Source organism: Spermophilus citellus (assembly GCF_964194105.1).
Source record: "Spermophilus citellus genome assembly, chromosome: 11".
NCBI lineage: Eukaryota > Metazoa > Chordata > Mammalia > Rodentia > Sciuridae > Spermophilus > Spermophilus citellus.
Genome location: NC_138192.1, coordinates 108,550,885 through 108,567,039, shown reverse-complemented (window position 1 = coordinate 108,567,039; position 16,155 = coordinate 108,550,885). Strand labels below are relative to the sequence as shown.

At 37.8% G+C, this 16,155-nt stretch overlaps 1 protein-coding gene across 2 annotated transcripts in view; it reads left to right on the top strand.

Moving 5' to 3' along the window:
• The window catches only part of PLEKHM3 (pleckstrin homology domain containing M3), a 177,876-nt gene that overhangs the window by 93,029 nt on the left and 68,692 nt on the right, over window positions 1–16,155 (top strand). The window contains exons 6-7 of one of the 2 annotated variants that reach the window (XR_014018029.1): window positions 7,151–7,217; window positions 10,778–10,841. Coding sequence is in view for 1 of the 2 variants with exons in the window: in XM_081261430.1 (XP_081117556.1) it covers window positions 10,778–10,841 (64 nt within the window). In the remaining variant the exon portion in view is untranslated. The remainder of the gene's footprint in view (window positions 1–7,150; window positions 7,218–10,777; window positions 10,842–16,155) is intronic. The other variant, XM_081261430.1, reaches the window with a different exon arrangement.

The following is a 16,155-nucleotide window of genomic DNA, read 5'->3' as shown; positions in this document are numbered from 1 at the left end:
CTTGTTTTTCTTTCTTCAGAAAACTGCAGAGTTTGCTTCCTTAACTCCTTTAGATCTTTAGGCAACCATCACTTGAAAGAAACATCCTTGACCATTCTATTTTAAATTGTTCCCTGCACCTGTCTTGTTTCCTTGCTTATCCCCATATAACATAGTATTTCATTTTGCCTGTCTCCCTTTCTTGGCCATCGTGTATAGATGTGGATGCTTTGGTTTGCTCTCCCCACTAGATGTGAGTCACACAGGTCATGGCTCTTTTTCTGTGTTACTCATTGCTGTGTCCCCAGGGCCGAGAGCAGTACCTGACATGGAGTGGGGGCTAATAAATATCTGTCAAATAAAGTGATCAAATAAATGAAATACTGTTATCAAGGTTCTGCCCACACAATTTGGTGAAACTGATTTTTGTTTTCTTATTGCAGAAGATACTGTTCATCATAGAAAATACAAAGAATATAGCTATCCATTATCCTTTCACTCTGATACATCTTCCAGACCTTTTTCTCTGCAAATGCTTTCTACCCATTAAAATGGTTTCACACTGTACCTACAATTTTGAAACTAATCATTTTATTTAGTATATTGTGAACATCTTTTTATATCAGTAAATATTTGTCTACAGCATCATGAATCACCAAGTGAAAATGGTGTTTTGATGTGTGAGCATACCTATCACAGATCTTTGGAGTAAATGAAGCTTTTTATTCAGCATACTCAACAAAAGATTGCATGAGTGATCTAATAATAAATGAGCTGGCAGAATTTTTTCATGTTAACATCTCCTCCTTTCACTGCTCCCCAAAAGTTAGATACATTAGGTGGAAGAATTATCTGATAGAAAATATTGCATGCTGTTGTGAACCAAATATGCTTAATTTAGTAGACTAATTTATGAAGAACTTGGCAGTAATTTTTTTTTTGTACTGACAATTGAACCCAGAGGCATGTTACTACTGAGCTACATCCCAGTCCTTTTTTTTTAATATATATATATATTTTTAGTTGTAGGTGGGCACAATACCTTTATTTTATTTGTTTTTATTTTTATGTGGTGCTGGGGATTGAACCCAATGCCTCACGCATGCTAGGCAAGTGCTCTACCACTGAGGCACAACCCTGGCCCCCCAGTCCTTTTTATTTTTTATTTTGAAGCAAGTTGCCTAGGGACTCACTCGCTAAGTAGCTGAGGCTGCCTTGAATTTGCAATCCTCCTGCCTTGGCCTCCCAAATTGCTGGGATTATAGTTATGCACCACCATGCTCAATTTAGGGTGGTAATTCTTAAAACAAAATCTACATAGATTAGACTTTTTATGTATCTGAACCACATATACGGAATATCTTATAACCAAAATCTGAAATCAAAATGTTCAAATTTATTGAAGTTTAGAAGAAAACCCCATTTTGGCAATCATTTTTTTCTCTTTCTGCTGAATTATTTTCATTAAAGACTAGTAATGATTAACACTTCAAGTGTATGCATAACACCTCTAAGCTCAGAAAATGAATACAACTCTTTATGTTCTCTGGGAGATTTAAGGTTAGCCAGGCTTCTATGACTAGTTTTCAAGTTAGTCAGTTTGAAAAGTCATTAGCTATAGTTGGGGCCTTACCAAATCAACTGCATGAATCTGTCAGGACTTAGAAACTACTAAAATATAGGATGTAATTTTTTATGTTTTCTAAAGTAACTGTTCTTCTCATTCTACTTCAAAAATTTATTTTCTCTGGGATGACCTCTAGCAGCATGGTTTTCAAATCATCTATCTTCCTCAGCTTCTGACAGCTCCTCCCCTTCCTTCACTTTCTTCAGAGGTCTTATTTGGCCAGTGTTACACACACATACACACACATACATACACATGCAGGGAGCTACTGGCTGTTCACAAAAGAGTGCCATTCAGTGCTAAACTGATTAATAAACTATGAAGAAGGAAATCTGAAAAGATTATATATGTTAATTTTACTAAGCTATATACATATATAGCTTTTTACTGTGAAATTCTTCAAAAAACTTAGGAAGTGGTTTTGTGTTATTCCAAGATTAAAAGAAATACACATAAATTATTTAAACTCATTTTCTGAGACAAGAAAAGTCTCATCATACGAAAAGTATTAGGTTCCTTCATTGTTAAAAAAATATTTAAGAATTTGAGCTAGGATATATGACAGCTAGGATATAAGTTGTCATTTTTATAATCAGACTCCAGAATTATCATTACCAAAATTACTTCCCAAGTATTTCTACTCTAGGCTTTAGATTATTGCTAAGAAACTTAAGCACAATTTCTGAATAAGCAGGTAAGAGACCCTTATTTCCTATAACTACTGCTAAGATATAATATCTGGTGCAATCTCACCACTTTTCTAACCAATGAGATTAGCAAAATGAGGTATCTAGAGAAATGATTGAAGCTTATTTCTTCCACGTGAGTTGCTATCGAAATATCTGCCTTTGATTTAAAATTGTTTTCCATTAGCTCAGAGCATGGCTGGACATATGAGTCCTATCCACATCCAGCCTAATGTAACTATTTCAGGGAGAGTTTGCAGCTCCTATCAAGAACACAAAATTACATCTCCCTGGGGATGCTCCATAGTGCTTTTTGCTGATTTTGGTGGGGGTATGTGTGCCCTCGAAAGGAGAGAGACTGTGACACTCTCAACTCCATACAAATTACCTGCCCTGGAGCACATATTCTTTAAAAAACACAGTAATACTATGTGAATAAATGGTTTTCTTTTTAAAATTATTCCTTATGCACCTCTATCTGTATATCCATATTCTTGTTTTAGACCCTTATCATTTAGAATCAAATCCTGGAGGTTTGCATTGGGTATTATGTTATTTATTGTTTGAGAGTGTGTGTGTGTGTGTGTGTGTGTGTGTGTGTGTGTGTGTGTGTTTTGTGAGCCTGTTCTTTAAAGCCTGTCTAAGCTGTAATATTTTCATTACAAAATTTTTTTTTCCACTTTATCATTGGGTCTTTAAGTACCAGTTTTACATCTGAAAGAACTGAGCTTCAGGAAAACAGTGATGTGTATTATTAAAACTAACAGAATCTTGCAAATAATCTACATTCTTCAGAGCCTGACCCCATCCCCTTTTTCTCATGACCATCAGGGGCTGGTGGGAATGGGGTCAAAGTCTTCAGAAAGTGGTCACATTAAATGAGTCTTGATTTATTTGACTTAATACATAGAACAAAATGGAATGAGATCCCTTTACCTTTTTTTGTTAAGACTACTGCCTTTTATTTCATAGGCAATTATCTCTAAATGTTTAACCCCAAGTACTAGCTACTATAGGACTCTGAATCATATATGACCCTTTTCCTTTTTAATTTTCATCTTTTCTCATCTTTCTCATTAGACCAGTCTATAAACAAGGCCTAAGTTACTTTCCCAGTATGTCAGGCAATTCTAAACATGATAAAAATAGAAAATGTTGGCATTGGAAATGATTTTGCTAGTTGATTTTCATGATCCTGTAGCAGTTTTCTTCAGTGTTCTTTGGTACCAGGAGACTTGATAATGCCACCTGCCAGTGATGTGATCTCCTTTGATGGATGAGAGAAGTGTGGAGTTGACCCCTCCTTATCTCTTTTGTCCTTTGGCTTGGGTGTCAGGGCCGCCCAGACGAACTTGCACCGGCATGAGCAGGGCTCTGTACATGGTTGGTCCGCTGTAGAAATGCTGCCAGATCTGATGATTAATAGGATTGTGGTTCAGCAAGGTCACTTAATGCATAGAAAGCCCTAAACACAGCAGCCTCATCAGAAAACAAAAGACAGTGACCTTTTGCAGCAAGGATCCTATTTACCAAAGGATGGCTAAGTCAGATAATCTTCAGTGAGTTTGCAGCTTTTGGGTCCTAATATGTTGAAGTTTGGGGGTTACTTTGGAGAAATTAGTAATTACCTTTTATACAACATTTTACCAAAATTTGAGGCATTTCAATTAAGATAATACTGTGTGTGTATGTGTGCATGTGCACACACGTTTGCAAACATGTTGAAGGAGCTTCCAGCTGGGTCTGCATTCCATTTCCTGTAGGCCTTTCCAGGGCCAGCCTCTGTCAGTTTCTCCTACCTCTGTCTTCAGGTTCACTTCTGTGCTAGCTTCTTTATTCTGGAATATAATATGCCCAAGTCTCTCCCATCTTTAAAAAAAGAAACATTTTCTTAATCCTACATCTTTCTTTAGTGATGGCCCAATTTCCCTCCTTTCCTTTAAAACTGACTTCTTAAAAGAATGATCCACAATTCCTACCCCTCTGCAGTCTGGCTTCCCTCCTCTTGCTCTGAAACTGCTGTCTGAGATTATTGACGAATTCCTCCTTTCTAAATCTTGCAGCACTTTCCAGGCGTCATGAGAGCTTTCCTTGTGTTATTTGACCTCCCAGTTCCTTGATTGCCATTGACCCCCTTCCTTCTTGAAATTCTCTTCTTCCATGGCTCCCATGATGCAGCTCTTCTGCTTTTTCTTTTCACTGTCAACCTACACTTTCCAGTCTTCTTCCTCCATCACTTTTTAAATGGTGCCATTTGGCCAGGGTCCAGTCTTCTCATTTCCCAGTATGCCATCCGGGCCTCTCCCTTAGTCTCTTGGCTTCACCTAGAACTTCTAGGCTAGGGGTACACAAATCTCCTCCCTGAACTCAGGTGACTCCACTTGGACATTTTACAGACAATTCCAGTCTACTCTCCCAACAACGGAGATACCCTTTTCCCAACAAGATGGCTCCTCTTCGCTATTCCTATGCCAGTATACAAAATGGCCTTTTCACACTTTACCTACCTAGACCACTGTGAATACCCCAGGCTTCTTCCTGGCTTTTACTTTCTATTAGTCAACATGATCTGCAGATTCAGCTATGGAAATCTCTCTGATGGTAGGCCTGTGTCTCCAACCCTGGGGCAACTATTTTAATTCTGTTCAGGCCTTTATCATTTCTCATGTATCCCTCCAACCAAGAGATGTTCTATTCACTCTCTTCTTCTGTACCCTCTATCCTTCTAGTCACAAGCTAACTACACATTCTCCTGCTTGAGACACTTGGGTGTACCTCATCTTTTGGGGTGTAGAATCTTGGTGCATGGCATTGGAGACCCCTCATGGCTTGCTACAACCTAATTTTCTAAGCTCACCTCCTGCAGTGTGCCTTCTCAAATAGGTGCACACATATAGCTCTTTCTTGTCCCTAGGACACAAGTCCCAAGCATTGTACTCATCCTGGCCTCTGAGCTCCTATCACTGCTGCTCCCCCAACCTAGAATGTATTCTACTTATTCCCATCAACTTCAGCTTCTTAGTTCTTAGAGGCCTTTCCTAATCAGGTGTCCCGCCAGCTTCCCTCATGCTGCATAGATATCTGTATGTTAAAACTATGTCTTTCCTAAGTCCGTGAGGGCCCAGCACACTGTCTGGCACATGCCATGAATGCAGCATCTATTTATTGCAATGAAATATGTGCTGGTTTTAGGTTCTTATTTTAAATTCTTAACCACAGTGAGAAGTCACAGATATTGCATTAAATTCATGGAAGATAAACTGATCACAAGTGTTTTTTGAGAATAAAAGTAATCACCCATTCTTTACTGAATACACTAATAGTAAATTTAATGCAGACATGACTATCTTTTTTAGTTTTTATTTATTTTTTTAGTCATACATGACAGTAGAATGCATTTTGATATATAATACATACATGGAATGTACATACATCAATCATATTGCAGACATGACTATCTTAAGGGAACACCAAGCTTTGCATCCCAGACATGAATGGTTGCTCCCCAGCAGGGTCCCTGAAGTGACTATGTCCCTTGGGAGCCCCATATTTCTCTTGTCAGATCTGCCTCCGGCAGTTTAATTTTACCTGAACAGGCCTGAGCCTTCAGGTTTCTCACAACCCCTTCTACTAATCAGAGTTCTGAAGAAGAGGCCTAGGGAATCCCAGCTTGTTTACTCCATTTCACCAAGGGTTCCTGTCTGATGGGCCAACTTGTAGAACTTAATTCACAGCAGGGAAGAGCCCTGGGTCACCAAAAAAGGAAGTTGCCATGGTCAACCTTTTCCTGAATTTGATTTTTATGTCCCTATTTGCCCTGCCTACCCCTGTGGTTGGCCTGCCTGAAGAAAATATTCAGAGAATATATTACAAATTCAGTCTGCCTCAGGGACAAGAGAAACAAGGGACAGTGAGCTCTGCCTTAGAAACTGTAACCTCCTCTGACAGAAGAGCATGACCCTACCTCTAAATAGGTGCAGAAAACTCTTTTATTCTTTTATTTACATTAAAAAGCATCACTACAAGAGACACAGTTTAATACTTCCCGGTTGTCCCTCTCAGGAAATTTATTCTTCCATTTGACTTCAGTGCTTTTATGCCACAACTTCCTTCCTCCAGGGAGAAGAGCTGATTGGCATTATCTATCTTAAAAGTCTGTTTTTTAATGGTTGTCACTAAATCTTTTGGACACAACATCTTCTCCAGACACAATAAGCTTGGTTCCTTTATCTTCTCTGCACATATTACATTTTCCAATTCTTTGTGTTTATCATGATCAACCTCATATAAATTATGGTACTAGACATTGAAGAGTGATAAAGGGAGACAGTAGACAAAGTGTTCTTGGAGAGACTTAGAAGCTCTTGAAAAGGGAGAGGGAAAATAAACATACATGAGATATAGTTACACACTTAGCAACATTAAATAAATATATAGCTAACTTCACCTGTACAAATAGTGTTGAAGGAGTATTAGAGATGGCCATGTTCAAAGTGAGTTTGTTATTGTGAAAACAATAATGAACAATGTTTGGAAGTAAGAAGGACCCAGAAAGGAGAAATTGGAAAGTCTCTTTTTTGCTCATCAGTTATGTGCATTGAAGAATCCATCTCCAGTGCCTGACACAGGCCTGGCTTATTTAGGCACCCAGTAAGTATTTGTTTGATTGGATAACTTAGTACTCTAGTTATCTAGAGCATAAAGGGCATGCCAGTAGGATTTGGTTTGTAAATTTACAAATAATTTTTGTATTCTACATACAAGATATAGACATTTTAGAAATTTGTAGAGATTTTAGAGAAAATTTTAAGTAGCAAAACCTAACAGATATGCTGCCTTCCATTTGTCCTTGCTATAGATTATTTCAGTCATCTCCCTTCTGACTCTGTCCAGCTGACTTGTCTTCCTGAAAACCAAAAGAAGAGGTAGGAGCTAATCTTGAATGACAGTTCAGCCACTTATTTGAATCACAATGTTGCTGTTTCTTAGTATGCTACCACATCACTTTCATTTTACTCTACCTAAGGATTTTCATTATCAATTACCTTTCAAAAAGATTATTCCTCACATTTATGTACTCCCAATCACTCTGTCCCCCATACTTGAACATCATATACTACTACCCTCAGAGTCCCTCTGAAAGATTGTCCTCGGTTTCCTTTTCTGCACATATGTTTGAGTCTCAAGTTGCCTTGCAAATGCTTTAGTACATTCAACAACAACAGCAATAAAACAATAATATCTAAATGTTCTGTTATATTCCAGACTGAATCCTGAAACAGAGATAGGGCATTAGTGAAACAATTGATGAAATCTGAATGAAGTGTAAATATAATAAACATAATAATTAATATCTGAGTTTTGACGAGTATTCCATGGTTATATAAGATGTGAACATTTGAGTGAAGCTGGATAAAGGGTATAAAGATGTGAACATGTTACACATAAAGAGGAAATTTAGACACTCAAATACATATCCAGTCCTGATTCTTTGCAAAATGTATTTCTCAAGCATGAGAAGAGTTGAAGACCACTAAAGTATACTTTTAGATAGTTCTGGATATTGTAAAGTAAACAAATTAAAAACAGATGACCCTTGTCCGTGCTCAGTCCCCTTCCTGTTAACTCTCTCTTGGTCTGTTTCATCCATCCCCACTACTTTTGCTGTCCCTGTATGCTGATGCCAGTAGTGCCCTGTCTCTTCTGCATCCCTCACACACTCATCCATACTTGTTGTCCCCTACACAAGCACTCAATATTCATCATGTATAAAACTCTACTTGGTTGTCCTCTTCCTTGACAATCTGCCCTCCATTGGCCAATGGCACCACCATTCTATCACCCACACCAGCCTACTTCAGTCACCTTCAACTCCTTTCTCCTCACCCATTCTAAACATTGTTAATTCTTCTTCCAAAAGCCTCTTGTGTCTACCAATCCCCCACTTCTTTCGATACTTGTCATTAAAAACATGTAAGACCTTGTCGGGTATAACTGCCTACAATCTCTCCATCCCCCTACTGAATTCAGAGGGCACAATAAAGTGCATTTTGACTGCTTCAAAAAAGTCATTTGACTATACTGCTACTGGCCTAAACAGTAACAAACATATATCTGGAAGAGATATGCATGCTATAGCTAAATAGGATGGTTAACTCATACCTCCCTCCCTCCTTCTTCCACCCCCAACCCCAGGAAACTGGAAGGAGACCTATGGACTCAGAAATCCTGGCCTTGAATCCCAGCTTGTGACCCTGGGCAAATCAGTCTATGCCTGTGAGCCCATTTCCTCATATGTGAGACAGAACTTGTACTTAATGTTCAGGACTATTGTCAGGACTGAATGAAATGATGTGTGTTGAGTGCCAAGCCCAAAGTGGGCTTCTCTTACTGTTCTTAGTGCTTAACACTATAAGGTACCATAGGAATAGGTCTCTTGATCATCTTTGTCATGTGTTATTGCAAATGGAGGTTGTTTTGTTCTATTATTTAGTACTGATTTCTGGGCTCTACACATATATAAGCCCTGTCATTTTCAAAAGCTCCCTGAGTGATTCTAATAGACAGCCAGGGTTATAATCCATACGTTATATCAGTCCAGAAGTATGTACTCCATGCACAACTCTTACCATCTTCTATATCCATGTTATGCCTTGCCCTCACTCGGCTTCCTGATTCTTGAACTCAGATCTTATTCACAGATGTCCCCCTAATGACTGGCATAGTGTTTGACATGTAATGGACAGTCATAAACGTTAACTGAATGAGTTGGCTTTTTTTCATTTAATAATAAGATAATTGCATAGTAACATGTTAGACAAAGAAAATGCCAGCACCATGAGTTTCAAGTATGTGTGGTATTTTACAACTATCTATACATTGGTACCTTTTTGCTTGCTCATTATCCATTTCTTTAAAATTTATTTATTTATTTATTTGTTTGTTTATTTATTTATTTATTTATTGCAGTACTTAGGATTGAACCCAGGGCCCAGAGCCTAATACATGCTAGGTACTTGGGATTGAACCCAAGTATTTATTTTTTGTTTTGAGACAGGGACTCACTAAGTTGCCAAAACTGGCCTTGAATTTGTAATCCTCCTGCCTCAACCTTCCAAGAAACTGGAATTATAGATGTGTACCATTATCCCCAGATCAATTTTTTTTTCCTGTTCACACACTGTCATCTCTCCAGATGCAGTGAATTGACAATAGCAAAGATATGAACTTTGTTCGAGAGCCCCTTTTTAATATATTTTTTTAATTGTGTTAATCAGCTTTTAGTCACTATGACAAAATCTTGAAAAAAACAAATTGATGGAGAAAAGACTTATTTTGGTTCATGGTTTTGGAGGTTTGATTCATAGTCATTCAGCTCCATGTTTCTGGGCCTGTGTGAGGCAGAGCATCATGACCAAGAGCATGGTGCAGCAGAGCTGCCCCCTTCATGCTGACTGTGAAGCAAAGAGAGAAAACAAGAAAAGGACCAGGGACAAGATATACTCTTCCAGTGTGTGCCCCTAGTGATCTACTTCCCCCAAATAGGCCCCACCTTCTGTAGTTTCCACCATCACTCAACAGTCCTTTCAATTCTGAACCTTTCAATGGACTAATCCATTGATGATACAGCTCTCATCACTTCCCAGCCTTACCTCTGAACGCTGATGCTTTGGGAACCAAACCTTCAACACATGAGCCTGTGGGGGACATTCCAAATCCAAACAGTAACACTTATTATTCTCATCTGCACTTAGGTTTTAAATATTACCATCACTATACATTTAAAGGATAGTTCATTAATGTGATATCAGTACCACAGTTCCCAATTAATGAAAACCATAGAAGGTTCTGACATACATGTGGGTTGTTAATCCAATGTTCCTAAACTCTGAAATTAATTTAGGTATGCAGTATTACAGCTAGAAATATATTTGGAGAGATTTCAGTTTCAGTCACCCTTATTATATAGTGCAGAAGCTGAAGTTTCTGGGGCTTGGGAACTTGCCCTAGTTCATACAGCTTTTTAGGGACATAGCTGGTATGGGAAAACTAATGCCCTGGTCCTCAGGTCTAGACCATTTCACAGTACTTGTAGTATTTACAGTAAAAATGAAAGACCAGGTCTAGAGATGGAGCTTAGTGGTACAGTGCTTGCCTAGCATGTGTGAGGTCCTGAGTTCTATTCCCAGGACCACAAGAAAAAAGAAGGAGAAGGAGGAGAAGAGGGAGAGGGAGAGGGAGACAACAATGACAATGAAACTCATACTGCCATTTCTTTTCATTCTGGGATCTATGTTAGAAAAATATTTGAGGAAAAAAAAATTATTGTGAGTTTCTTAATAGATTTGGGGAAAAAAAGATTTGGAGAGTAGGGGTAGAAAGGCAAGAAGTCAGAGAATAAGAATTCTTGAATAAGACTTTGAAACTTATGAGAAAAGGTGTCTTGCGGCAACACAATTCACTTATGTATCTGCCCTTTTTTCAGAATTTTCCCCAGAGAATACCTCCTTCAACAGATCCACCTGTATTCCCTGGCTGACCTGCAGCAGGTAAGTGCTGAGGGGCCATTGCATTTTTCATTTTCTTCTAGGGAATTGTCTGTTGATTATGGTCTTGGCACCGAGTCCTGCCATCACTGGGGTCATGTTCATCACAATCCCTTATACTTAATTTCTGTTCAAAATGGGAGGGAAAAAAACAGTATAAAAAGATACTATAGGACAATAACAATTATTGGCAAGAAAGTGGAGAAACTGGAGCTCTCGTGCATTGTTAGTAGGAATGTGAGTAGTATAGCTACTCTGGAAAACAGTTGGCAGTTCTTCAAAAAGTTAAACATAGATTTACCATATGACCCAGTGATTCCTCCCCATAGTATATACCGACATGACTTAAAAACATAAATTCACATAAAAAATCGCACAAAACTATTTTGTGCAGCATTATTCATAACAGCAAAAAAAACTGGAAGAGACCAAAAGTTCATCAGCTAATGAATGGATGAACAAAATGTGTCTATCCATTCAATAAAATATTATCCATCCATACAAAGGAGTGAAGTGCTGATACATGCTATGACATGGACAAACCTTGAAAACATCATGTGAAGTGAGAGAAGCCAGATAAGAAATCATTTGTATTTTATGATTCTGTTTAAATGAAATATTCAGAATAGGCAAATTCACAGTGACAGATATTAGTGTTGGCTACGATCTGGGGAGCTAGAGGGATAAACAGAGACTGCTAGTGGATGTGGGATTTCTTTGGAGGGTGATAAAAGGGTTCTGGAATAAGTGATGGTGGTTGCACAATCATGGATACTAAAAATCAGTGAGTTGTTTATGTTAGAAGAATGAATTTTCTGGCATGTGACTTTATTTCAGTTTTTTTTTAATGTGAAGAAAAAAGATGAAAAACTTAATGATTGCATGTGTTAAGCCAATAATTGCGCTCAAGCCAAACAGATGAATGACTTTTAAAGTTTAATAAAACACCACAGAACATTTAAGAGTCAAATCATTTTTTATACTTTTGTTAGTACATGTCCTTTTAATGGTTGACCAGGTTTGCAGCCAGGAAGAAACTAAGGTTTTGTGTGTCCAGCCCTAAGTTCTGAGTATGTTAAGTTTTGGTTAATCATTTAAATCAACATCTTACTCCCTAAGAAGCTGTCAGACACTAAATGAAAACATTACTTTCCTTCTATATATGTACTGATTCTTTCAAGAGTCAGTTAAAAAGCAATTGTGACAACTTTCAGAATATCTCAAACTACTGTGATTCTGATCTTCTGTTGTTTTCCTCTCTGGTTGTTTCACCCAGAAGGAATGAGATCCACTTAAAACTGTGTTCATATCCTTTGGGTGTTCTTCAAACTTGAAATTCTTTTTTAAGGTGTTTTGTGTGTGTGTGTGTGTGTGTGTGTGTGTGTGTGTGTGCATGCGTGTGTTTTCATTAAAAAAAACTGAAGACTTTTGTGTTCTTTGTCCCTCTGCAGGTAAGAAAGTTATTTTGTTTTATTATTTTCTTAAAAAAATTTTGTAGTTGCAAATGGACAGCATATCTTTATTTTATTTGTTTATTTTTGTGTGGTGCTGAGGATTGAACCCAGTGCCTCACACGTGCAAGGCAAGTGCTCTGTCACTGATCTATTGCCCCAGCCCAAGAAAGTTATTTTAAATAACAGAAATAATTTTAGAACATTTAGTTGAAGAGGTCGGAGAGAAGCCTGGGGCTTTAATTTCCACTCATGTGTCAGATTCAAACCTACTGGAACATATCAGTTTGCTCCAACTCCTTCAGTCCTGCGTGTTCTTTACTGCACAAGCAAGCTTTACTGCACTGGCTGCACTGGATAGGGGTATATTTTTAATTACAATTATGCTGTGGTGTTCCAAGAATAATAATCAGCTGAAACACTCAATGTGCATTTCCTGTTACTTTCTAGCAGTCCGTCTGATCATAGTATGAGGACCCAGACTCTATCACTTGAGAAGTGGGTTTAAAGGCACCAAACATTCTTGTAAAGGTGGTTTAAAATAGAATGGGTGGCTCCAAAGTGAATACTCTTTGAGGAAGCCTTTCAGAAACGAGTTTTGATATTAGATGAAGAGAAAGAATCAGAGTAATTCCATATTCATTTTAGGGTATCAAAGTAGTGTGTGCCCGTTTGGAATAATAAAACCTGCTTTTTAAGGCTTTCCTGTACCCTGCTGTCTTTTTCTTCTTCTTTTCTTTTTTCCCCTTATAATAATCAAACCATACGTGCCAAGCAGCTTGCTTAAATCAGTGCTGGTGGTGTTCTTGGTGGCCAGGCCATTAGCCCCCGGAGCCCCATAAGCAGCTTAATCAGTTTTTAGCCTGGTAGTAAAGTGATAGAGGCAATCAACAGCTTATCAAACTCCCCCTGGGTGGGGCAGCTAGAGCTCAATGCATCCATTTACTGAGCAGCTCACTCTAACCCAGGTCTTTGTGCCTGGCTTAAGAGCCCCAAACTTATCATATTTAGAGGAAGTTTAATTCAATTACATTTTCTGCCTGAGGTGGGTTAAATTGGATTTAGCTTTTGATCTGTCTGCATTTTGACTATCTGCACTGAAGGGCACTCCCTACCCCATCTTCTTTCAGTTTCTGGGTAAATGACAAGCATGTTTTCTAGGTTTGAACTGATCTTGAAAACACATAAGAATAAGAACATAAGGAGAGGGAGAGAAAAAAAAATACTTCTGCTTTGTGAAAGAGCTAGTGGATGGTAGCAGGAAACCCTACCTTCCTGACCCAACCACCAGCTCCTCGAGGCCCTGGGCCGTTTTCACATCTCCCTAGCTGCTTTGTCATCCTGTTTCAGCTTCAGGAATTTAAGAATAAATTATTTTCCCCTGTTTGATTTCATTCCTCACTCCCAAAGGTTTCTATAAGAGCAGATTTTTCTATCTTGTAAAATAACTGTAGAAAAAGGAATTTTCATGTGCAGATTTTGAAGGGAAAAAGAAGATAAATTAAACCAAGTGCTTGAAGAATCATAGAAAATGACAATACAAATATTCTTCCTAAATGCACAGATTCCTTTCTAGAAGTTTCTCTTGAGTACATTTGAGTACATTTTTCCATTACTTTTTATTTCAAAAACAAACGTTTTTCTTTAAAAAGAAAAAAAGGTAAACCTTTAATGAATATGGTAGAGAACTTAAAAGTATTATAGTATGCAAAGCACTAATAATACATAAAGGTGCTGAAAGGATTTTGATGCCAAAAAATTTGCCACCTTCTTGTCTTTCTCCAGATTCATATTTATAAATAATAGTCTCTAAAGTTTTAGTAAATAGATTTAGTCCTCAATTTGGCTGAAGATTTCAAGCTACTTTTATGCATCTATTTTTAAAGTCAAGACAATTTCCACCCACTTTTCACTATTTGAATTTATTGCCCTCTTTGCATGTATTCTTTCTTACTGTTACACACTTGGATAGGAGGAAATAAATAGCAAGGGTTGATGATTGCCTAGTAAAGGAGATTCTTTCCATTTGTTCTGGGAGCCACAGTCACCTGGCTACTGCTCACTGAGCATCAGTTATTGGCAAAATTTATTTGGATGTTAAGTAACTAAATTGCTCTCTGTGTATTACTAGCATACACATGGAAATGGTAGTAGCTCAACAGTACATTGTCATTATCTACTGTGATCAATTGGCAGCATTTAGCCATCACGTGTGAAATAGAGATAAGAACCCCTCTGGCCTAGTGGCAGGGCCAAGAAAGCAGCCTAGAGAGGTGGAAGGTCTCCAAATCTGAGAAGTTCCTGAGAATACCAGTTTGATTCACTCATTTCTTAAGTTTGGAATTCCAGATAAATTTCTGTTCTACAAAGTATATAATATTAGAAGAATATATTCAATCTGTACACTTTGAATATAAAATTAACATTTACATTTTCTGCCTAAGGTAGGTTAAATTGTAAAATAAAATCCCCTTTTTTTGGTAAAATAAAATCTTATGAACAGAAACATTCAGGAAGTGTGAATGCATAGTGGGTTTTTGAAATGACAAAGCAGTTACTTATAAAGGAAATCACTAACCATATGTGAACAAATGGTCATGTATTGGTGCATATTTTTAATGGGGAAACTTCTTTTGAGAGCTTTTCCTTGGTTTGATGCTTTGAGAAGGGGAAATAGAATAGAATTTATGTTTGGTTATTTTCAGTCTTTCCACTATTATCACAAATCAGTGGGAAAGTTTAGGTCAGGAATTCTATAAAAAGATATGCTCAAGTGAGGCAGTGGGAACATACCCTTAGTGCCTTAGCTTTCCCCTTTCCACAGTGAGTGTGTAACAAACCATCCCTTACTCATGTCCCTTTGGCTCTCTTACCACTGATAAAGAGGTTCCAAATTTTACCAGTATATGTAAGTTACTATTCAAGAGTTCTAGTTGTTCTTATGGTGCAAATCAGAACCTTGGTTTAATATGTCATTCCTTGGACTATGTAAATGATAGGAGAATTCTTCTAGAGTTCCTTCTACTTGCTAAAAGAAAAGGTCAAATTGACTTCTAAATTCTGTCTACCTGTGCTCTTGCAACAAAACCTAAAATGCATATTAATGACTAACTCTTCTGGTGTTACTCACCTTTGGGGCATTTGTAAGTTAAGTATTGAATGATTCTATTTATACATGATTCAAGAGAAAGGATACTGGATGGTCCCTTGGGGGAGGCAGTTAGTTGGTTAGAGTAGCCCCTCTCCACCTACTCTCTCCACTGCCCACCACCTCAGCTACACATACACATACACACACACACACACACACACACACACACACACACACACCTCTGTGAGACAATCTAGCGGGCTGATTTTCCCATTATTCACCTTCTCAGAGTCCTGAATTTCCAAAGTAGGCCCTTCCTTAAAGTTAAGAAGTTTATATTCTACTTAACATAATATATATTGCTCAAGAAAATAACTTGTTACTTTGGCACAGATTCATTTGTCTTGTTAATAAATTGAAAACATAACATGATATTTCAGGAGAAAATATTTCAATAGATAAGTCTTAATGACAGGAAGGAAGGAAAAGTCTAGAATTTGGAATAAAGGGTTGCAAAGTGGGAAGGATGCCAAAGGGAAAGACCTACAGCACCTGAGAGCCAAGACAAGAGAAGTAACCAAATGCACACTACCTTTTTAGAGTTGCCTAGGTCCCAGCTGTTTGTTTTATTCTAAAGCAATGAACACTTACACAAAACAACTGACATAATTCATGGAAGATGTAAATGTTCAGTGAATCACTGGGAGGCTGGGTGGGTAGATCGGTAGATGAATGTATGCATACATATATATATTTGCATACACTATCCTGAGAT